This window comes from Pelodiscus sinensis, chromosome 14 (assembly GCF_052426305.1).
Source record: "Pelodiscus sinensis isolate ZL-2025 chromosome 14, ASM5242630v1, whole genome shotgun sequence".
Classification (NCBI taxonomy): domain Eukaryota; kingdom Metazoa; phylum Chordata; order Testudines; family Trionychidae; genus Pelodiscus; species Pelodiscus sinensis.
In genome coordinates, this window is record NC_143065.1 from 41886897 (window position 1) to 41909897 (window position 23001).

A 23001-nucleotide genomic window follows, 5' to 3' on the forward strand; every position below is an offset into this window, starting at 1 on the left:
TAAATGTAACATGCAAGCTAATTAGCTAGTGTTTGTGTACATTAGCCCTTCAATTTTATAACAGCAAGCACAGGCTAAGAACAAGTGGTATTTTGACTTCATCATAGCAAGGCTAACAAATAGTACACAGCATACCTACAAAATGGTAGCAAGTGTGTGTAGACACCGAGCCAATAATATGTCAACATTTTCTAGAGTAAATGAGGCCTAAGGGTAACTGTTACAAAACATGTTTTACTTTGTGTTTAGACTAGAAAAATGAAACCAAAAAGCTGTCAATGTCTCAGGATATAAGGGAGAAAACAGAATTAAGTGCCAGCAAACATGCTCATCACTACAAAACAAAGGAACACAGGTCATGTCCTGCTACCCTTATAAACTACATGTACAAGAGAATACATTTTTAAAACAGTTTATTTTGTCATCCTAACCTATACTTGGGGCATCTCTGGCCTAGAAACATTCGGCTGTAATGAGTTTGGGGGCAAGTCTGCAATTCATCCTGCAATACAAGATTGAAACTTCAATTACAGAATTACTCAGAGCCAGGCTGATCTTCTGCAACAGAAAATGCTATACTTACCTCCTAAAACTTAATATCCATAACTACAAATTAAAGCTAAGCTTTAATCAAGAGCCAATCAACTACTGGCTCAAATATTTTCATACACTCAGGTGCAGGAACTAAGAGTTGGATCATGTTTTACAATCACACCTAGAACACAGAACATATGGCAAACTTCCCCCTCCCTCTTTGTAAAATAAGTAAAATGACAATTTTGGTTTCTACTAAGCTTTTGTGTGAGGCTAGTATTGCTAGGAGAGACATCAACATAACTTTAAATTTCATATCATATAATCAACACTAGAATGCTTATGCACATTTTATATACCAGATTTAAAAAAAATCTAGTGTATAAATATTTTCTTATTATGAGAGGTTGGCAGGGGTGTCTGAATTAAGATACTACTTTTATTTTTAACAGGGTAACAAGTTCAATTTTCTGTGTGTTCTAACATCTATTTAAGGAATGATACAAGAATCAGCTGCAGTGATTTAGTACCTGCAAGTCATCAGGCAGAGGAAATGCTTTGTCTGCTAAGCTCAACATTAATTTATTAGTATAACATTACATGAATTCTGGAAGTGCCATAATTTTTCGTTGCCTAGATCACCATAATTTCCTATAGCTTTCCTTTTGCATCAGCTCAAAAGCAGAAGATATGTTTATGGGGACTGTGAGCTCTGCTATGGGAAAAGGGAGACAAAATAGTTTAAAAATATTATCTCCTCTTAGGGGATCTCTTGTGAAACAGCTTTTATTGTACAATCTAGGGACACGTAGATGCTGACTGGCTGCTCCTTTTTACCAGTAACTTCTCTGGAATTTTGCATTTTATGTCTTGTTTAAAATACATTTTTCCTTCACTTTTGTATTTAGATTGACAGCACGGCATGCGGATAACACCAGGAGTTCTGAAAAAGGCTACTTGGACTTTCAGTTTAAAGTGGAGTTAACATTGAGAGTTAATAGGATAATAGCTCCTGTTCCCAATATAAGAGTCCCTACACTTGTCATATTTATAGACAAACTGTGACATTTCATTTTCCATACAGATGAGAATTCATCAGACAGCAAACAAACAGACAGACCTTTTTTTCCTCTTTTGTATAGCAAAATAGTCCCAGTCTATAAAAATGAGATTTTACAGTACCGTTATTTGGGTGGTGAGCTTCTGAAGTCCAATCTTATTATTCAGTAATGCACCAAATCTCCACCTTTGTGGAATAACAGTTGGAATAGTTATTGCTTTTAGTGCACTAAATTAGTTAACTAGGTTAACTTTTTCCACCTATATACAAACAAGTAGTAATCTACTTTTTAGGCTTTAAATGTAAAAGGAATCATGCTACATATTTGTGCAACAACTTTTCGTTCTTTTAACATACAAAACAAGATTCTGACAAGCTTGTGTCATCTATGCCACCAATCTAACATTGCTGGAACCTTCCAAAAATAATTTTCATTCATTTGTGTAGTTCGTATCTGTGTACAGCACCAAGCAGAATCTGAAGGGAAGTTTTGCTTGAACAGAAGGGAATTTCCTGAGTCTAGGATAAATAAGACCAATCTGTTTCCCATTTTTCCATCCCTTCAGGAGTCTGATTCATCTTCCTCCTCCTCCTCCTCATGGTCTTGAACACTTAGCTGCAATTCAGTTTGATTGATAGCAGCCTCATTGTCCATCTGCCCAAGAGTCTGGTATAACAACAAGGTCAAGTTATCAATTATCAAGAGGAATAGTAATACTGAGCACTTCTATTGCATCTTCCCTCTGAAGATCTCACAATGCTAATATCCTTTGTCACCATTCAGAGCCTCAACAACCTTTTAAGAGGGAGACCATTCTGAACTGGACTCACTGAATAATGAAGCCCACTAAGCTGGTAAGCAGCCACAGTATCGTTTTAACTATTTCTTGCCTGATCATATATTTAGCAGAGTTACTATTTAACAATGCAAATTTCCATCTCTTCTAGTATCTTGGCTAAACAAAGTTACAGCCAAAACTTTATACTTGCTTACTTTACTGATCAGGAATTAAAACGCAGTAAAGTTTTGCAATGCAACTTCCAGAAACAACATGGTGTTAGGAGGAAAAGAGGGAGAAATAATTTCATTGTCTCTTAGCTGGTGAGTAGCGTAACAGATTAAGAACCTTAGGTAAAATGTTTACCAGAACCTTCCTCATCTACAGAGACTCAAACATGAACAGACAATATTTTGTTGCTTTCATATTCTTTGATAAATATACATCTGTGTAATATTACATGAGAAATGAGTGAACCTTCTTTCTTTCAAAAGGCAGGAGAGTTCCTTACATTTTGAGTCTCCTCTGTGATACTTGGTGGAGAGACATTCTTCTCTCTGGAGCTAATCATAGATTGAAGGGCCAGCTCTTCCACCTAGAAATAAGGTATTGGAATAAATCTTTGCAGCAATTATTTCTTTGCACCCGTTAGCAAGCTACACTCAAGGTCTATTTATTGTTTTTGAAGAGTGACAAAGTAGCCATCTGAAGGTAAACGATAATACACTGAACTCTCAGTGAGTACCTACTGTTAGGAGCTCATGTAATGACCTTGATGCAAGCTATTTATCATGAACAAACATGAAATTATTAGGGATATAAAATCCTGCATAATTGGTTAACCTGTTAATTATGTTCTTCTTCGAGGATGTCCCCGCGAGTGCTCCACTGTGGGTGCCGGGGCAAGCCCAGCACCCACAGTGGAGCACCCGTGGGGACACCATCTCGAAGAACGATAGTTACTGCACCAAGGTGAGTAACTTCATTTTTCACTTGTTAACTGATTAAAGGGCACTGGCAGGATGGGCTGGAGTGGCACCTCCCACTTACTGTGACTGGGCCGGAGCGCCGTCCCTCCCCGCCACAGGCAGGGGCTGCTCTGGTTGCCCTCGCATATCAGAGGCAGCAGTACGGGTGGGAGTGTGAATCCAGTGCTCGTGGGGAGCCTGCTTAAAGCCAGCACCTCACGGGCACCAGCTCCCGCTCACTCCCCTTGCTACGTCTGATACAGATGCAGTGAGGAGGGGAGAAATGCGTGTAGTCGGCAAGATTAACCGATACACTGCGGTTTCCTGCTTTATATTGTGATGCCTGCAGTGAAGCCTTCTTCAGGAGCTGGGCCACCAGACTGGCTCTCGGGGAAGAGGCTTTGCTGCCACAGTGAAGTCTCCTTCCCAGAAGTGGAGTTGGAAGCCCTTGCATCCTCTTATTGGTTAAATTGTTAGTTGTTTACCCTCAAATATCCCTACTTTTAATACAATTCAAAGAAAATAGGAAGCAAGTCTGAATATGAGCTATTCACCAAAGACTCTGCTATATACTTAGACCCACTTACTGATATCTGAGAAGTCTAATCTATTTCTGTTATATACAAAAAAGCATGGTAAAGTAAACAGAGCTTTGTTGCTCTGCTCACATGCTTTTTCTGAAGCTAATTTTACAATATCAAATCTTTTAAAATATGATAAAATCTAAAGGTGATAAAGTGATGGACATCACTTCTGAAAACTGTGATGCTGAAAACTGCACATGCCAGCATGCTTCTAAAAGATGTTATATCCCTTGCCGGAAATGATATGTGATCAGTGCATTCCATGAATGAGTTGCCTATTAATAATTTTGTCACTTCATACCAGTCTTGGCATCTCACAGTCACACTCTGCCTGGCAAAACTTTATGGCATTCAAACAACTGCTACAGGAAATAGTTATGAAAAGACTGTATAGGTCATGGCAAGAGATCTTCTGAGTGCTGTAATGAAAGGAGCCTTCACTCAAATTCCCAACGAACAAGTGCACTTAGTTAAATAATGTATGTGTTAGTGTTTTGCATTTATACAACATTTTCAATCAAGCATCTTAAAGTGCATTAAAAATAACTGAATTAAGCCTCAGAATACTCTTGGGTCAAAGACATTATTTCTATTTTAAAGACGAAGAAACTGAATCCATAAAGCAAGTTTGCAGAATGAGTTACTTGGAAAAGAATGCTGGAATCTTGACTCCCACATTCTTGCTCTAGTCACCAGACAATCAAGCCTCCCAATTTTTAAAGTGTTTTTAGTTATTCAAGACAATTAAAATCTACCTAACTACATCAGAATGTCACTTTCTTTTTAAATAGCATACTGTATAACAAAAGGAAAAGAAAAAAAGGAATACACTAAAAATGCTAAATAATATGCTTCTGCTTGGTTTTCTAAAAATTCTCTGTTCAACATACCAGAAAAGATTGTAGGTTTAGAGAAGAGATTAAAGTGTGATTATAGTTAGAAAAGTGCCACACAGGAATAACACCTTGTAATTAGTCCTATTTCAGTCATGGTAGCTAACTTCTATGACAAAAACAAGATTTTACTCCTGCTGAAGAGACTCAGATGGAAGAGAGGGACTTCCCAGCACAGCTTTCAATTAACCTCCCCCCCCCCCCCCAATGAATTCTGCATAGTTAAAGGAACCCAGCTTGACTCTCAAATTCAGACCTTATATCTCAAACTGAGTCCAGGGCTGGCCACTAGAAAGACAATCAAGTTGGAAACCGCATCACACAACACCATTTCTACAGACCAGACCCCGCTGGCAAGGGCAACCCCTGGGGCACATCAAACCATGCCCACCTCACAGGGCTGACCACTGATGGGAAGCCAGCCAGACTCTCCCCTGCATGGAAAGAGGTAGACTTTGAGTCTTTTTCACTGCTACTGAGCTAGGCCAGGCCCAGTTCATGGGCTAGGACAAGAGCCGTTGGCCTCAGAGTGCAGCAACCAACTCTTGCCATAGGTGCTAATGCATTTCTGGCTTGAAGTGGTTTTCATCTTATACATGGTTTAGAGCAGTGTTTCTCAACCAGTGGTACATGTACCCTTAGAGGTACTCGAGAGAAGCCTGGGGGGGGGGGGGGGGGGAGGGGGCACATCAACAACTGAAATTTGGATAAAACTGAATCTTTAAGTTTTACAGTGCTTTATTTTTTTGTACTTTTTACACCCAAAAATTTCATTGCCCGTCCGGCTAAGTTGTTTAAACGAATGTGTTGCAATGGTAGAAAATGTTTTTATGTGTCTGAAAACCGTAGGTACTGGGCAGTACGTGTACGTGTACACACACACACACACACACACACACACACACTTAATTTTATAAAAAAAGGTTGAGAACCACTGATTTAGATCATGGTTGAATGGTTCGGGAACCTCCACAATACACATTTTTCCAGTGCCCATGACACTTGCTGGTGGCTGCTCTGAAAATGTTTCCTAAAATAATTCATTTTAGAAAAATAAATATGCACATACACATACACAAATCAATGTAATTGGTTTTTTTTCCACAGACTCAATAAAAATAATGTACAGTGTAGGGATGTAATAGTATAATCATTTAATTGATAAGCAGAAGCTTATAAATTAATCCTATAGACTATATGCATTGCCCCCACCATCAGTAATTTTTTAGTAGGCTAGCCAGCAGCCCGGCTCACTCCCAGCTTATGATGAGCCCAGGACCTATCCCTGCTGTGGCTCTGCATTTAAAGTGTATTAGGAGCTGGGCAGGCAGGCAGCCCAGCTCAATCCTGGCTGGTGCTAGATCCAGAAGCTCAGACCCCCACTCTGAACAGCAGTGTGGGGTGACAGGCAGCTGGTCCACAAGGGAGCTGGTTTTTAAACTGTCTCCCCTTGCGGGCCAGTTCCTGCTTGGCACCCTGTGCTGCTGCCTCTGACACAGAGGCACTGGCTGCTGGCCCTGCCCCCGAGGATTATAGAATAGTCGAATAACCGCTAAGAATTAATGAGGTTAATTGACTATTCAGTTAACCAATATTTAACATCCCTAATACAGTGGTCTCTATTTTTTACTGGACCTAAACAGAATAGAAACACAAAAAAGGTGCTTTGCACAGTCTCGGATTTGTCATCATTTCTGCTGCCTTTTTTTTTTTATTAAAGACTTGCTAGCTGGTAAGTCTGCTGCTATGAAATAGGGATGCAAAATGTTGTTTAATTAGTTAACCATTTAAATGTAATGTTTAACCAGTTAACCGATTAAGAGGGGGCAGTCTGGGGGGGAGACCCACAGGCTGGAGCAGCCTCTGTCCACAAGCAGGTTCCAGCCTGTACTGGTTAACCAGAACCAATAAGCATCACCCGCTAAGGGTGATGCGTACCGATTAACCTTTCAAATCACGACTATGAAACCTGACACTTGTAGGTTGGTAAAAAAAACAGCAAGCAAATGGTCTGGTAGCACTTTATAAACTAACAAAACATGTAGATGGTATCATGAGCTTTCGTGTTTTGTTAGTCTATAAAGTGCTAGCAGACCATTTGCTTGCTGTTGTTTTTTCTGTAACAGACTAACTCGGCTACCCCCTGAAGCGCTTGTAGGTTGGTGATAGAAATGTAGCCATGTTCGTCTGGTGTAGCTGAAACAAAAAACAGGACTATGTAGCACTTTATAGACTAACAAGATGGTTTATTAGAGGATGAGCTTTTGTGGGCCAGACCCACTTCCTCAGATCAATTAGTGGAAGAAAATAGTCCCACCATATATACCAAAGGATACAATTTGTCCTTTTCATATGTGTTCATTTTTTAAAATTGTATCCTTTGGTATATATGGTCGTGACAATTTTCTTCCACAATTTGATCTGAGGAAGTGGGTCTGGCCCACGAAAGCTCATCACCTAATAAACCACCTTGTTAGTCTTTAAAGTGCTCCACAGTCCTGTTTTTGTTGCAGGTTGGTGTCAGTTTTCAGAGCGTCCCCGCTAGTGAGCCTACCTGCTGCGAAACGTGATGTCAACACACACAGATCCCCCCCTTTTCACAGCAGATTTACTCAGCCCTGGCCAGGCCAGAGAGACGTTCGGCCTGCGATGGGGAGGTGGGCACTGTAGGCAGCAGGGGCCAAGGGGGATGGGCAGGGATGAGCTTGGCGAGCTGAGCCCAAAGCCCTAGGGCGGGAGCCTTGTCCCTCCAGCATCTGCGTCCAGAGAAGGGCGCTGGGGAGGGCCACGGCTTCCCCCCCCTCCCCAACTGCCGCCCAGGAGGCTGCGGCCACAAGCTGGGGGTGGGGCGCGCGGGCAGAGGGGAAGAGCCGGGGCGGGGGAGTGGGCGGCTCACGGCAGGGAAGGGCCGCAGGGGCCCGTGGTCCGGCCCGGGCCCCCTGACCTTGAGCCGGTTGAGCTGGTCGTTTAGCGCCGCCTTCACGCGGAGCAGCGTCTCCTCCTCCTTGCGCAGCTCCTGCAGGCGGCTCAGCATCCTCCCCTCAGGCCCCCTGGCGGCGCCCCACCTCCGCGCCCTACCCGCAGGCCGGCCGGCGGCGCAGGCCGATGACGCCACCCGGAGGCGACGCGTGCGCGCGCGCGCGGAGGGCGTGGACACGCTTGGGGAAAAGGCGCCCTCGCGGGCGGGCGGAAGTGCTCTGGCCGCTTCCGGCCCCCCCCTTCCTCCGAGGCACGGCGGGGAGGCCCCCTAGCGTCGCGCGTCGGAGGCCAGGCAGGCGGGGCCGCGCTGAGAGACGCCCCCTGAGGAGGGAGGCGCCGGGCATCGGGCGCCTCAGGAGGAGCGCTCTGCGCGCCGCCACGGGCACAAAACGAAGCGGCGGTTGGAACTGGAGAGATTAAAAAAGACTCGGCTTGGAGCCCGTGTGGGGCTGGGCGACAGGGCTGGAAATCGCGGCAGCTGTGGGGAAAGCGGATCCGGAAAGGTCAGTTACTGGCCCCCACAGTAGGGCAACGTCTACACTGACGGGTTGTTGCGCCAGTAATATGCAAATGAGGCTAAGCGTGGAATATTGTGGCGCTTCATTTGCATCCCTAATGAGCGGCCTTTTTTTTCCAGAAGAAGCTCTTGCACCAGAGGTAGCATCTACACAGCTCCCTCTTGTGAGAAAACCCCTCTTGGGCAATGCTGATTATTTTCAGCAAGAACGGCATTGCGCAAGAGGGTTTTTCTTGCGTAAGAAGGGGCCGTGTAGACAGCTCCTTCTGGCACAAGAGCCTTCTCCTCCTTGCGTAGCTCATTAGGTATGCCAATGAGGCTCAGCGATATTCCACGCTTAGCCTCATTTGCATATTTCTGGCACAACAACCCGCCAGTGTAGACATACGCCTTTAAGAACTAAGGGTCACCAAATGAAATTAATAGGCAGCAGGTTTAAAACAAACCAAGTTTTTCTTAACTTAGCGCACAGTCAACCTGTGGAACTCCTTGCCAGAGGGTGTGGTGAAGTCCAGGACTTTAGCAGGGTTCATAAAAGAGCTAGATAAATTCATGGAGGTCGGATCCATCAATGGCTATTAGCCAGGATAGGTAGGAATGGTGTCCCTAGTCTCTGTATGGAAATGGATGACAGGAGAGGGATCATGTGAAAATTACCTGTTGTGTTCCCTCCCTCTGGGTCATCTGATATTGGCCAGTCCACAGAAAGGATACTGGGCTAGATGGACCTTTGGTCTGACCCAGTATGGGCGTTCTTGTTAATATTCCGATACTGATGTGCAGAGATAATTCCCCCTGGGAGCACATACCTTGTTCCTCAAGTTGTCAATGTGCGTTCCCTAGCTCAGTGCCAAAGTGTCCATCACCAGCTGAACTGACAACTGCAGTTTGGTAAAAAAGCACTCCGCTGCACATGACCCTCCTGTAGCCACCAGGTCAGATAGTTGATGATTTGGGGAGGAATGTGGCGAGTTGGCTTGTGAATATGAACCTGAGTTTATGTTGCACAACACATGTTCATGGACCATTTGGCCCAGCAGTTTCATACAATTTTTGGCTACTGTGATAGGGGATAACTGCAGCTGTTCTACAATCCCCCTTACTGTTAGGAACCTGAGCCTGGGGAGAGAGGCTCTGGCTTGGGTCATGTCCAACAAGGAGCCCACAAACTCTATCCACTGCATGGGGATAAGGGTGGATTTGGCCTCTTTCAACATGAGCCTCAGTTGGAGGAATTCAGCTCTCACCAACTCCACATGTCCACCACCTGACTTCCTGATGGGCCCTTGATAAGCCAATTGTCCAGGTATGGAAACCCTTGGATCAATGTGTGAAATAATGTCTTTTAGATCAAGGGTAGTATACCAGGATCAAGGGAGGGGATAATGGAAGCCAGAGTTATCATCCTGAACTGTCTCTTTCTTATAAAGGCATTGAGACCTCTAAAGTCTGGGCTGAAGCTTTCAGGATTAGGAAATATTGGGAATAAAAGCTTTTGCCCTGAACTCGGAAGGAACCGCCTGTATTGCTCCTAGTGCAAAGAGTAACTCTGTCTCCTGCTTGAGAAGTTGCTCATAAGAGGGATCCCTCAATAGGAGTGGGGAAGAGGAGAGGGAAGGTGGGAGGGAGAGAATGGGATAGAATGTGCTATTCTGTGACTAGGATCCAACCATCCAATGTAATCTGTGCCCAGGCATGGTGGAATCAGGATAGACAATTGACAAAGGGAAGAGCCAAGGGGATGACTGACACTGTCCTTAGGAGCACCTTCAAAACCCCAATTTGGGGCCTTAGTGGAGGAGCCCACCCCCTCACCAGAGGAGGATCTCCTGTGTCTCCTCCCATTACAATTTTTGCCACACCTGTCCCTGCACCTAGTGAAATCCTGCCTGGTTCTGAGTTGATATGGGCATGGGGATAGCTGGGGTTTAAAGGGCCAGAATGTGGATGCTCAGCAAGTTAAGGATCACACTGGAGTCCTTCAAAGTTATGTAATCTAGAGTCCATCTGGTCTGAGAAAAGGCCCGACCCCTCAAAGGACAAGTCTTGAATTGCATTCTGGCCCTCCTGTGGGATCCTCAACACCTACAGCCATGAGTTTTTATGCATGACTGTGCCTCTAGCCATACCACAGGCTGCTGAACCAGCTGACTCTAGTGCAGCCTGCAGGGCTGAGAGAGAAACCACCTTACATTCCTCTGCTACTGCCCCAAACTCCTGTTGGTCATCATGGTGACCTACCCAACCCCTGTCTAAAGGCAGACAGGTGCAAAATCTGCAACAGATTCAAACCTCAAACTAGTTTAAACCACCCATTTAAACTTCTCATGGAGGCAGTATTTTAGTCAAAAATAGCTCCAGTGGCCTCCATCAACAGCACACTAGCCTCCATGAGTGAATCATTGGCACCGAGACTCAGTGCCATTGGGCAGCACCACTCCCAGGGGCTGGTGCCACAGTCTCTTATGTATATCCAGTTCCAAAGTGTACTTGATTGGTAAATTTGTAACTCAAGTGTTAATTGAGGTCTACTGTATTTAATTAAAGTTAACAAGTCTTCCAAACACTGAGCTGTTTTTAAATACAAGAGTACTAGTCTCATTTTCCCTTTTAGCTTTGAGAGTAATCAGAAATTTTATTAAATGAGCATATTGAACAAATTAATCTACATTTGGTCCCTTTGTTTTAGGCTTTTGCTTGGGAAGAGTTGATTTATAATTTAAAGAGGTAAACTATTTTTTATTGAATTTTTATATCTAATAAGCTAGAGGGAACGTGAAATATTTAAAAACCCGAATACTGATTCAACCCAATTTCATATAAAAACATTTATCAAATCTTAACTGACTCTAGCTACTAATGTAACTTAGTGAACTACATACTACTGCAGATATTAGGATTATACAAAATATCCATTTATAATATGTTAGTCTAATAGAGCTCTTGTAATTACTGTTATATCCGCTATCAATGTGAACAGATGCAAGTTAAGGATGCTTTTCAGTAGCTTGTGTGTATGGTAAATAAGATGATAGTCCTGGATGTAAATGTCAAATCCTTTACAGCAAATTGTATTGCATACAGAGTAACTAGTATAGTATGATTGAATGTCACATCATACTTGAAAATGTTGCAGTCACTACCCATATCCAATCACAATAGCATTCCTGCACAAGGGAGATGGGAAATAGGCAGTCTACTGTAATGTAGCATTTCAATTCTAATGCATTACCTATCGTATTCTTCTAGTTGAAGGCTAGTTGCACATATCTTAGTCTGTGATCAGGGGTTATCACTATTAATTTCACCTGACAGACCAGAAATGCTAGACAGGCCAGATCTGGCCCACCCCTGCCATACTGGGTAACCTCATTATTTTTGATCCAGAAATTATTTGCATCATAGCTGTGATTTCCTAAGCAACAAATCTCAACTAGCAGAATGTTTACAGTTACCAAGGAATAAGTTAGATAAACAGGCATTTAAAGAAAAGCTGAAGTGAACTGTATAACCCACAAGTTTAAAAAAATCCTCTCATCTCAAATGCAGTAGTAATGAATTAAAATTCTGTTTCTCACTAAACCAGTGGGTAAAGATAATTTCCCTTCATCCTAAGGTGGTTCTGCAGCAGCAAAGGACTTTGAGCATTCCAGCAGTTTTACAAGAGTAATGTAAAGTCTCTCATTAAATCTAACTCGACCTAAGGTACATCAACTTCAGCTGTATTATTCACAGAACTGGGAACTGTTAGGAGATGTAAAATCCTTTTTAACTGGCTAAATGTTACATTTAACTGGGGTCTCGCAGCTCCCTCCTACCATGGGCTAATCGGTAAGCATCACTCTGTAAGATGCTTGCTTACATTACATTACAGAGTGATGCTTACCAGGTAACCAGTTAATCCTTTGTATCCCTAAGCTGTGTGCCTTAGGCTAACTTTTTGCAGTAGTGTAGACATTAGGTCAGTCTTTGTGGTCCCATGCTAGGTTGATGAATTAGAACCTTACTATCACATAATGAAGTTTCAAACGCTTCTGCCTACTATAGCTACGACTTGTATTTGTTTGACCCATTTCCACTAAAAAAGAAAAACCTACGATTTTGAAAGTCTTCTGCATAATGCCTTTAATCATAACCTGCTCAAAGAACTATGAGAATTTAAGAGGTTAATATGCGAAACCATTTTTAAATTTCATGTTGTATTTGCTTTGTTTGTCCCAAGAGCAGAAGATCCTATTTCTACACTAAGTATCAAAAAAAGCAGTTATTTAACACAAGCAGTTGCATGTTACAGTAAAACTCCAGTGGTCCGGCATCATCTGGAACCGGGAAGTGCTCCTGGCAGCTGACAATTGGAGCTGCTCTGCCCCCAGCTTCCCCAATTCAGCCGCTGCTGAAACTGACCAGCGGTTGACTCGGGGAAGTGTGGGGACCAGAGCAGCTCTGCCCCCGTCTTCCACGAGTCAGCCACTGGTCAGTTTTAGCAGCAGCAGACTTGGGGACGCCTGGGGCAGAGCAGCTGGGGTGCTGCTAGTTTGGTCCCGCAGCACCTTGGGACGCATCCCCCCACTCCACCCCAGGCCCCTCATAGCCCCCCCTTCTGATAGTCCCGCATATCTGATAATCCTGCACCCCCTGGGCCCTAAAGTTGCCAGATTATCGGAAGTTTACTGTACATACTCAACAAGAGAAAACAAGTATCAAGCTCATTCTATTATAGAATCAGAATACTCCTAAGCTTTGCTGAAAAACAAACAAACATTGCCACTTTACCTATATTATCTCCACTGTGAGGTTATTCGGTCACCAATCTGAATAAAATTTAAACGCCACCTCTTTAGTCTCAGAATAAGCCAATTCATTATGTCTTTCTTTGCTCCTGGTTTCCTTCGGCTTTTCCTTTCTAAAATTGCATCCCATCTCCAGCATCTTCACTCTTTAAATCCCTCCAACCACACCAATGTATCGTTTAACTTTCACGGTTGACCACCAGTCCTGTAGTCTATTTCTCCATCTTTCATTAAAAATACAATGTAGAATTTGTAATCTAAATTCAACTCTTCATTTCAATTCTTCCCTATTTGTAGGATGTATATTTCAACTGTGAGGGACAATCTATGTCACTAGTGCAGCAAAGCAAGTTTGACAATATGCAAATGTTTAAGATAGATGCTTTTTAGTATTAAAAAGGTTTTAAATTTAGGCACAGACGCATCAGTTCTCTCACTAACTTTCTGGGTGCAAAGTAATACTGATCAAGTTTACTGTAGAGTTGATTTTCTCTAAGAAGCTGGATTTTCTGTTAAAGGCAAAACACTTCCACTTTCAACCAAAAGCTTGGCAATACCTCTCCATATTTTAACTGGACAAGATGATCTCAAGGTCCATTCAAGTGCTATTAAAAGAAAAATGGAGCTCAACTTTGTGGTGAAGCTTCCTTAGAATGAATCTGCTTATCCACACATTGGAAAGGGAAAGCCCCCAGTCTAGACAAATTTCCCACTGGAGTGAATGCCAACTTGGCTCCGGAAGCAACTCTAGAAGCCCTAAGCACCCCCCCCCCCCAACTAGGTATCAAGTTCCCCTTTTATAAAGCTTAACTATATTTAAGTTTTACAATATTAGGACTTCTCACTTGCACCCTCTATTATGTTCTGACATTTGTTTTTAGTGCCCAGCATTATTCTAATTGCTAATCAATTATTTAATTTACTTTCACTTGTACCCTCCCTCCTAAGCATTTGCAGTAGTGGTCACAAAAAAAACTTATGCTCAGCAATTTAATAGAATATTTATTTGTTGTAAATCCACAATACAGCCTTTTGAACTCAAGTGGATAATCCTCATCTTAAATCCATTATGCTGCAGCCTTTGACTTCTTCTCTTGTTTGCTTTTGTGCTGTAGAGGGAAAAAAGACAGGTCTTCAAAAATATGTACAGAATGTATAATAATGCTTAGATTAGACATCTAACTCGACTCACGTTTTTAGCATGGCGCAGAATAGTATTGCGTCGCATTGTCTTGGCATATGGATTCAGTTTTATCATGACTCTCAGATTCTTCAGAGGATTCTTCTTGAGAACTCTACGATGAATCTTCTTACTGTAAAAACAATTCTCAATTAGTGTACTTCATGGAAATTGGACTAATCTACATAAAGCCAAGTTCTTCACACTAGAAACTGAAAAGAGAAGTGCATTCTTGCTTCCATGTTGAGTGCCCTCACACACAATCATCCAAAAAGATAAAGTAGTGTTAAAATAAATCTTTGCACTTTGTAATTAGATAAAAACAATTACTTTGGTGCACGCAGGGCCTTCTGGATCTCCTGGCTTTTTAAGATTCTTCCAAGGTCTGTATTGGTCATCTTATGCATTGGTAGGCTACACAAAACACAAACGTTTAGAATCACAGGTTAGGTGAGGACATTTTGTCTGTGCTCAGAAAAGTGAACTATTTTAAAAACCTTATATGCTGAGTCCATACTCATCTAAAAGTTACAGAGCTTGTGTTGACTAGGGATGTTAAACAAATAATCAGCTAATCGTGTAATTGATAGGGTTGGAAGTCTCTGGGAGCTACTCCCTGCTGCAGCTCTGCAGTTTAAATGTAATAAGACCTGGGCATGCAGTCTGGCTCCTACTGCATTTAAACTGCAGCACCACAGCAGGAGGTTACTCCTGGACCTGGCATGAACAGAGCTGGCTTGAGTTGGGTCCAGCAGCCCCCATCCGCGGCCAGCCCTGAGGGCAGCAGAACGTGCTAGGCAAGCCTGGAAAAGGGCAGTCTGCAGGTGGGTTTGATTTGGGATGTGGCTTCCCAGTGCATCCCATTTAACTGCTCCCTTTCCCATTCGTGCTCTGGTGGCTCAGGGTGGGAACCGCAGGAAGTGCTGCCTGCTGTGCACATCCTGCAGCTGGGAGGGGAAGCCCAAGGGCCACAGCAGCTAGCTGGTCTCTAAGAAGTTAGCACTGGGTTGGTGAGAGGCACCTGACCCACCTATTCACACCTCCTGCCCTGTGGAGCAACCTGTGAAGCCATTTTAGGGGGGCGGCTCCCCCCAGCTGCTCAAGATGCTGGGGAGTGGCGAGGGATGTTAAATTAGATTATCAACTAATCGAATAATTGATGGAATTTCCATCGACTCTTTGATTAGTCGATAAGGGCGCTTCCACTTTGAAATGTAGCAAGAGCCCGTCCAGCTGCTGCTACATTTCAAAGGCAGAAGTGCCACGCAGCTTTCCGGCTTTGAAATGTACAGGAGTCCCTGCTGACCCTGGGTTCCATTCACCACCCCCGCAGGCTCTTGTGCATTTCAAAGATGGAATGCTGCCACTGCACCCCTGCCACGGAGCTGGAGGGGAACTGACTTTTAAACTGGCCAAGTCAGATTCTAGACATACATACTTATAGTCACTCTTTAAAGTAGCAGTTTTGCGCCAGGTACCATACAACTCATCCAGCTTGCGGAAGGCACTTTCAGTCCAAATGCAGAAACGCCCAACATGGCCACCTGGAGCAAGTCTCAAAAGATTCAGCTTGTTTACGTTGAGGAGAGTAATTCCTATAATGAGACAATTTTGTATTGTACTTAATACAACAGCAAAATCACAGCAGCTCAGTCCACAAAAAGCAAGTATAAATAAAAATCTTTATTCTACAAATGTACACAGGCATCAAGATTACAAAATGAAACTTTTTCAGAGGTTTTTTTTTTTGTTAAAAAAAATCAGCATCAGCAGTATCTTACTGCTCAGTGTGAATATTTTATCAAATAAATGAAGCAGATCTCTAACCAATGCAACAATATCCTTAAAAGTGTACTAAACACATTCTTTCAGAGGTATATACATTCACTGAATTCAAATGTAGTCAGAACTTCCACATAATCATGCGTTTCAGAAACACGGACCAATGAAGTGGAATCTCATCATTCTAGGTAATCTCATCCGAACAGAGGATCACAGCCTCGCGGTAACAGATATCCTGCCATTTGTTCAGTACTGAAATTCAAAGGTACCTGGGATGTTTCTGAAAGCTTTGATGATGCCATTATCCTCATTATAGATAATGCAGGGTCCTCTGCGCTGGATGCGACGGCGATTCCTCATTTTACCCTTCCCAGCACGCATACGCTGAGAGGCATAAACCTACATAGAAATAAAACATGTAGATACCCAAACAATACAGTTCCTACTATTAAGAGGTAGCACAAACAAATCAGAACTTCACCATCATCACCGTTCATCTGAAACACGGACCAGTGAAAAGTTCATCATTTTTTAGATAAGGTCAATGCAACCCTGAAATAAAGAATCTTAAAATGATGCAGGCAATGAAATGAAGCAACATAGTGAAAAGGAAATTTATACTGATTGGTTATAATTTGCTTTGAATCTACTATAGTTTGTCAAGTATTTAATTCTTGGCAAAGTGTTAAGTCATGCTCTCATTAGAGCTTATAAAACAAACATGTTCATTATATTATTTAATGATTAAGTTACAGCAAATGAAGACTTTACAGCCAACATACTAATCTACTAAAATGCAGTCTGGCATCAACACTGTTTTAATGGGAATTTGTAAAGGGATTTGGGAAAAAAATGCTTTCACTAACAGTCATCACCTTACCTTTTTAATGTCATTCCATGCTTTAAGTTTCTTCAAAAGCAGAACAGCTTCTTTGGTTTTCTTGTAACCCTCAACTTTGTCCTCAACCACTAGCGGAAGTTCTGGGACCTCTTCAATGCGATGGCCTGATAAGGATTTTATGAGAACTTGATTATAAATGATCTATTCCCTTTTTTGTCCACACAGATCTAAATGTAATAATGAGGAATGCAAGCTTCACCACATGACTGCACTGGTGACCCCTCAAAGCACATTTCTAGGACTACTTCTAGGGCTGAGGTTAGTTCAACCTATCTTTAGCCTCTAATAAAGCGTAACAATCATAGCAGTGATCTGGAATATGACTCAAAACTGGTTTTTCAAGCAACCGAATACCATAAACTACTACGGCAAGATTCATATAAATGACAGGCTGTTTCCATTATAAGAAGTTATATTACAATACTGTATGACAACTTCTTTGGAGTAAACTGAATTATCCCATGATAAAGTGTTTCTCACTTTATCGTATCCCCTATGTTATCCATTGGTTTATACTAGGGAAGTAAAATCCCAATTATTCAGTTAACCAGTTAAATATTAGGTTAACTTAATGTTTAACCGGTTAACCAACTAAGGCGAATCTTTGGCCTCACGACTGGGACTACTGCTGCTGGAGGCTCCAAGCTCCATTGGGGCAGCCCATAATTTATGACAGGCTGCGAGTTGCTCCCAGGCACCAGTTAACTGGTACCTTGTAAGCATCACCTAGTAAGGGTGATTTTTACCAGTTAACCAGTCACCCATTCACATCCCTAGTTTATAGCAATGGCACTAAAATAATGAGCTGTTGGCACATTGTTGTAAAGTAGTAGACAGCCAGCATTCTTGGATTTTCAACATACCCACCTTTAGACATGACCAGTGCTGGGAGAGCAGAAGCTGCCAGAGCAGAACAGATGGCATACCGTTTCTGAGTTGTATTTACTCTGCGGTGCCAACGTCGCCAAGTCTTGGTTGGGGCAAACATACGGCCTCCACGACACATCTATGCATCCATAGTTAAGAATTAAAAAAACCTTTTAAAATATTCCTAGAAAACAAGATCTTTTAAAGTCTTGCTCAGCATAAGCTGTTCGTCAACCAACTGTACCAGCTCACTGACAGCAGGCAACTGTCACTGAATACAGAGTAAGACGCAAATTACGACATCATGGCAAGCAAAACAAACAGCAATGTGCATCTCAAAAATTCTCACCTCATAGTTACTAGTTAATGGTTTTATACATTAAAATACATTTTAATTCAAACAAGTGGAACTTGAGCCTTCATATTACTATTGGACTGTACCATAAAGAGCTCAATCTACAGTAAGTGGTTATTACTTTAAAGAGGAAGAACCTTCACATTTAGATAATCCTGGCAATTAATTCAGAAGCTATCTGCCCCCTCAAAGTTCAATTTCATACCTACTTAATAGTCACGGTCAAAATCAAAAGGATACATTTCCAAAAGCACCTTGGCCAGAGCGATGAGTTCCACCACCTCGCACTCGGGGAATACGAGCAACAGCTCTTCCAGTACCCCAAGATTCAGCACTTGTCTGATGTCCTGAAACAGTAAGATTTTAAATGTATCAGAAGTCCAGAAAAAGAAAAAATACACTGTTTCACTAAATTATGGGAATAAAGAATTCAAAAGAATCAGAACTTCCACTGATATCATGTAGTTCAGAAACACGGACCAATGAAGTGGAATCTCATCATTTCTGTGTAGTGAATGAATTAAGAGAGATTTTGCAGCCTGAATGCCAATTGTGGAGGGAGGGGACACCCTCCAACAACTGGGACCATAGTGTAACATTATCAAAAAGAGGGGTGGCAAGCAGGGCAACTGTCTCGATCCCTATGCCATAGGCATAACTTTGTGGGACCCTTAGGCAGTGGTGGTTGGGCTTCACATTCCTGAAGGGATAAAGTGCTCTGGAAAGGTTGAGAACCAGTTTTATGGCACTGCTCATAACAGCGGCGTTAACTGATTTTGCCTAACATAAATTTTCCTTGTGGTTCTAATTGGCTAATGTACTTTAGCCATTCCTGGTTCCACACCAGAGGTAGCAACAGTTCCGAGTCCTACTTGTAAGATACTATATAAATTGAATCCCAGTAATTTTAGAGCTAAAATAAAAATACTAAGTGGCATATATATACTAAGTTGACAAATAATATATAATAAAATTAAAATTATGTACACAAATCATACCTGCAAGTTCACTGACAGCATACGGTTGTCTATTGTTTTTGCGCAAATTGGTGTGAACAAAGTTCACAATATCAGGGCGAATAGGAGCCTTAAACACAGCAGGCATGGTGACATTTTTGCCTGATACCTCCCCCTTTTCGGAGTACACAGATATTAAAGGACGAGTACAAGCCTGAAAAAGACAAGAGTTTTTTTTCTTCAGAATCAATAAATTGAGTGGTTCAGATTCAAAAGGTGGAAAAACATTGCTCAGAGTGTCTTTTCTTCAATTGAACAGTGTTAGCATGTTGATAGCAGGCAACTGTCACTGAACTTAAAACCAATATCGTCACAGCAATTACTATTTCAATTTATACCAACATCTTCATGACCCTGTATAAGCAGTCACTTGGGAGGTCAACGCAGTCCAGCTTCATCACATAGAACTACTGTTGTTCTTAAATTTTTAAATCTCATTGATTACTCAAGAGCCACTGTTAAAACATGACTTCAAGCGGGATACCTATTTTTGATGTACAAAACATGTAATCAAAAATTATTATTTAGTTTACAGGATTCTAAAATAAATTAACAAAATGCAACTTTATATGGAAACTGTAATTTTATAGTAGCTTCTACAAGAAACAAACTTTTAGAGTTTGCTATGCACAGACTATCCTCCACAGGAGTTTTGGTGCTGTAAGGAGTAACAAACAATTTCACTTAAAAATTATCTTGGAAACCTGAAAAACCAATCAGGCTCAGTACTGCTTCCCCTTCCACTAACTAATAAAAGCCTTGACTATATCTCAGTATTTTTATCCTAACCAACTGCTGTTAATGAACAAACCCAAGGTTTTGAGCTACACATAGTACTTCAAGTCATTAAACACAATGCGGCAATATTAAAGGTTTCTCCCATCCTTCTTCTCCAGTGTTATTCATATGAACACTCAGCTATAATTATATACATACTTTATATTACAATAATTCCTAATAACCAAAGTGTCATACTAATTTCTAACTCTGACGACTGTATCATGACAGTGATTACGACCAGTCAATTAAATCAGTGGGCTGGAGGCATACATGGGACTACAGGGTGTTTAAATACAAACTCTTGCCTTATGCCACTATGTGGAAAATCGGAACATGGTTTCATCAAACCTTTTATTTGTTCTGGGGAAGGAACTGTGATGAGAGCGCGCAGCGGCCTGTAGAGTCCATTTTTACTCCAATCTTCCGTGCTTTGCACGGGCGGGAAGTGGATTAAGACGAGAGCCAGGCTGGACCGGTCCCCATCCATGCGAACCCCCTCCAGCCCCAAATAAAGAGCCTCCCCAGCAGAGCCCAGCGCTGAACGACGAGTTGCGGGATCTCAGCCCTGGCCCGCCTCACGGGAGTCAGGCCCGTGTCCATACCCCCACCGCCCAGCTCGGCCGATCGCGTCTTTCCTTCCGCCCGGGCCTGCTCCCCCGCCGCACGCAGGCTCCACGCGGCAGGCCGAACGCAACCGGCCCCAAAATGGCGGCGGCCTGCCGCTCCCCTCCGACCGCGGCGGCCCGGCTCTGCCCGCCGATCCCTGTTCCCGCTCCCCGGCTCACTGCTCGCCCAGTTCCCCGCCTGCGACACCCCCTTGTGCCGCGACACCCAGCGGCCCAGCCCCACAGGCCGCGCCTCACCATGCTGGCGGAGGAGCCTCGAGCTCTCACTCCTCACTCCGCCACGGCTCCAACCGGAAAAGGAAGGATCTATCACTGCCGTCTCCCTATGAGTAACCCTCCACCGCACCCTTCCCTAAACCATCCCACGCAAACTTGCCAAGAACCGGTCCCAAAGCGCGTGCTCTACTCTCCCTCCCGCCCTCTGTTTGAGGCTGTGGAGATATTCTCATTCCACGACCCTCCAGTCTCCCCACCCCTCCCGAGCCTGAGGACTATTTTTTTGGCGGATGGATTCGAAGGCGAGGGTCGAGGGCAGCTGACCAAAATGATAATATGAAGGGCATTTTTTGAAATAAACCCACGATTATAACATGGAAACAATAATGAACAATGAACCGTGAGCGCTCAATAAAATAAAACAAGCGGTGTCTGACCCCGGCCTGTGCTGGATGCAGTCCCGGCTGGAGGGGTCGTGACCCCGACGGGGCGGGAAGGCGCGTAGTTCGCTCGCTCGGCCGGCCGGCGCGCGCGGGGCATGGCCTCTCACAGGCACCGGGCGGCCCTGCGGCTCTACGAGTGCCTGCTGCAGTGAGTGCCGCCTCGCCCCGGCTCTCCCGGCGGCCCCGGGGGGTGGCGGGAAAGGGAGCCGGGCTCGAGGGAGGATAAGGGGGCGAGGCGGCCGCTGAGGCGCTGACAGGGACCGCGGGGAGCCCGCTCTGAGGGGGTCACCTCCGAGGCGGGGCAGCCTGGAGCGGTGGCGGAAGCCGCCCTGCCTAGGCCGGGGGGCTCCGATGGTCGCTGCGGGCCTGGGGATGGGTAGCAGCAGTTGACTTGGCAGCAAGTGGCGGGGCTCGCAGTCGCTGCCGGAGAGCTGTGGCGGGGCTGGCGCTGCGGGAGGCGGAGGATTGTCCTGTCAATGAACCCCAGCCCCGCAGCTGTGGATAAGCAGTGGGGAGCCTACCCCCCCCCCAGCATTGGGAGCCTGGGCTGGCACTCAGCCACCCCCCCATGGGGCTGGAGCGCACAAAATCTACTAGCCTGGCCCCCTAGGCTCTGGTGTGTGGTAGGGTGAGCAGGGATTTCCCTACACTCCCCCCATGGGGGTGTATACCCCAAACTTCCCCAACACCCCCCAGTTTTGTGAACTATGGTGCATACAGCCCACCATCCCCCTCATGGTCTCACCCCTCATGGGCCCTGACACCCCCCCCTGTAAATTCGAACACCCCCCCTCATTTCAATTCCTGGGAAGGCTACCGGGGGAGGGTCTTTCTGCTTCTCAAAAGCTTCAGAGGGGGAGCGGAGATAGTCTGTAACTGGAAAAGCTTGAAAAACAACCAGTAGTCTTGCAGCGCCTTGAGACACTCAAAACATATAGCTGGCATCATGAGCTTTCCTGGGTACAACCCACTAGAAGTGGGTAGGGGACACGAAAGCTCATGATACCATCTACATATTTTGTGAATCTTTAAAGTGCTACTAGACTACCTGTTTTTCAAGTTTTTCTGCTTCTCAGTTGGGAGCCATGTCAGTGAGAATTTTTTTGGAGGGAGGTGGGGGGCGGAGTTTTTTTTCTTCTCACTTGTGTGAGAAAACTGATTTTTCTGTGGGTCAGTGGCCCCTGACCCAAAAAAGGTTCCCCACCCTGTAGGTGCTTCATAGCAGGATCTATGCTATGATCTGTTTCTGAGGCCTGGTCTTGTCTGCTAAAAAATCAGACTGACTTCACTAGGTAAAGTGTTTTTATTGGAGCTGTGGTGTAGATGTGGCATGGTTGTTGGAAGGATTCTTCCACTGACTTTGCTGCTGCCTCAGATAAACTAAGGCCAGAGTTCACTTACCTTGAGATTGATGCTCCAGAAATCAGCTTTTGGGGTTCAATTTAGCAGGACTAGTAAGGACCCATTAAATCAACTGCTGATGGCACCCCTGGCAATTGATGGGGGAGTGGAAACAGGGTGGGGGACTCAGGGTAGAGGGTGGGATTCAGGAGTCAGGGTAGGGGGGTGTTCAGGATTCAGGGAAGGCTTAGGCCAGTGGGCTGGGAAGTCAGGGAGCTTACCATGGCCATACTGGTCTGGTGGTGGCGGCTCCTGGGGGGCCAGAGTGGCTTGCAGCTTCTCAGGGGAGCAAGGGTTCTGGGCTTGGCTACCTGATTTCCTATCCCCGCC

General features: G+C 44.1%; 3 protein-coding genes, 1 long non-coding RNA gene and 4 other non-coding genes across 11 annotated transcripts in view; 2 read left to right on the top strand and 6 right to left on the bottom strand.

Annotated features, from left to right (window-relative positions):
* Positions 1-214: 214 nt before the first annotated feature.
* Positions 215-7947, bottom strand: SNAPC5 (small nuclear RNA activating complex polypeptide 5). Its single transcript, XM_075896877.2, has 3 exons — positions 7763-7947; positions 2885-2968; positions 215-2261 (listed from the first exon to the last, which is right to left on the bottom strand). The coding sequence occupies exons 1-3, from the start codon at positions 7850-7852 to the stop codon at positions 2157-2159; spliced, it is 279 nt and encodes a 92-aa protein (XP_075752992.1). The 5' UTR covers positions 7853-7947; the 3' UTR covers positions 215-2156.
* Positions 7948-8015: 68 nt separating this feature from the next.
* On the top strand, positions 8016-17980 carry LOC142818289 (uncharacterized). Its single transcript, XR_012895691.2, has 2 exons — positions 8016-8300; positions 17133-17980. It is a non-coding gene; the product is annotated as an uncharacterized LOC142818289 (long non-coding RNA).
* RPL4 (ribosomal protein L4) lies at positions 14090-21006 on the bottom strand. The gene is made up of 10 exons (XM_006129165.5): positions 20849-21006; positions 19188-19359; positions 18430-18536; positions 17835-17973; positions 16947-17071; positions 16336-16465; positions 15723-15879; positions 14615-14698; positions 14297-14417; positions 14090-14213 (listed from the first exon to the last, which is right to left on the bottom strand). The coding sequence occupies exons 1-10, from the start codon at positions 20849-20851 to the stop codon at positions 14172-14174; spliced, it is 1080 nt and encodes a 359-aa protein (XP_006129227.1). The 5' UTR covers positions 20852-21006; the 3' UTR covers positions 14090-14171.
* On the bottom strand, positions 16184-16254 carry LOC112546835 (small nucleolar RNA SNORD18). Its single transcript, XR_003090555.2, has one exon. It is a non-coding gene; the product is annotated as a small nucleolar RNA SNORD18 (small nucleolar RNA).
* LOC112546836 (small nucleolar RNA SNORD18) lies at positions 16532-16599 on the bottom strand. Its single transcript, XR_003090556.1, has one exon. It is a non-coding gene; the product is annotated as a small nucleolar RNA SNORD18 (small nucleolar RNA).
* On the bottom strand, positions 18045-18144 carry LOC112546837 (small nucleolar RNA SNORD16). The gene has a single exon (XR_003090557.2). It is a non-coding gene; the product is annotated as a small nucleolar RNA SNORD16 (small nucleolar RNA).
* LOC112546829 (small nucleolar RNA SNORD18) lies at positions 18625-18696 on the bottom strand. Its single transcript, XR_003090550.1, has one exon. It is a non-coding gene; the product is annotated as a small nucleolar RNA SNORD18 (small nucleolar RNA).
* A 271-nt stretch (positions 21007-21277) lies between the features above and the next one.
* ZWILCH (zwilch kinetochore protein) overlaps positions 21278-23001 on the top strand; it is a 28392-nt gene continuing 26668 nt past the window's right edge. For 2 of the 4 annotated variants that reach the window (XM_075896871.2, XM_075896872.2), the window contains exon 1: positions 21278-21418. In XM_075896871.2, the coding sequence (XP_075752986.1) occupies positions 21366-21418 (53 nt within the window). In that variant the 5' untranslated portion in view covers positions 21278-21365. The remainder of the gene's footprint in view (positions 21419-23001) is intronic. The other 2 variants (XM_075896874.2, XM_075896873.2) reach the window with 2 other exon arrangements.

Coding starts and splice junctions, on each gene's coding strand:
- SNAPC5 (XM_075896877.2), bottom strand. CDS start 7,852: ATGCTGAGCCGCCTGCAGGAGCTGCGCAAGGAGGAGGAGACGCTGCTC. Junction 2,969..7,762: donor ACCAGCTCAACCGGCTCAAG/GTCAGGGGGCCC, acceptor CCTTATTTCTAG/GTGGAAGAGCTGGCCCTTCA. Junction 2,262..2,884: donor TCACAGAGGAGACTCAAAAT/GTAAGGAACTCT, acceptor TTGTTATACCAG/ACTCTTGGGCAGATGGACAA.
- RPL4 (XM_006129165.5), bottom strand. Junction 16,466..16,946: donor CATGGAATGACATTAAAAAG/GTAAGGTGATGA, acceptor ATTTCTATGTAG/GTTTATGCCTCTCAGCGTAT. Junction 14,699..15,722: donor ACTTTAAAGAGTGACTATAA/GTATGTATGTCT, acceptor TGTTTTGTGTAG/CCTACCAATGCATAAGATGA.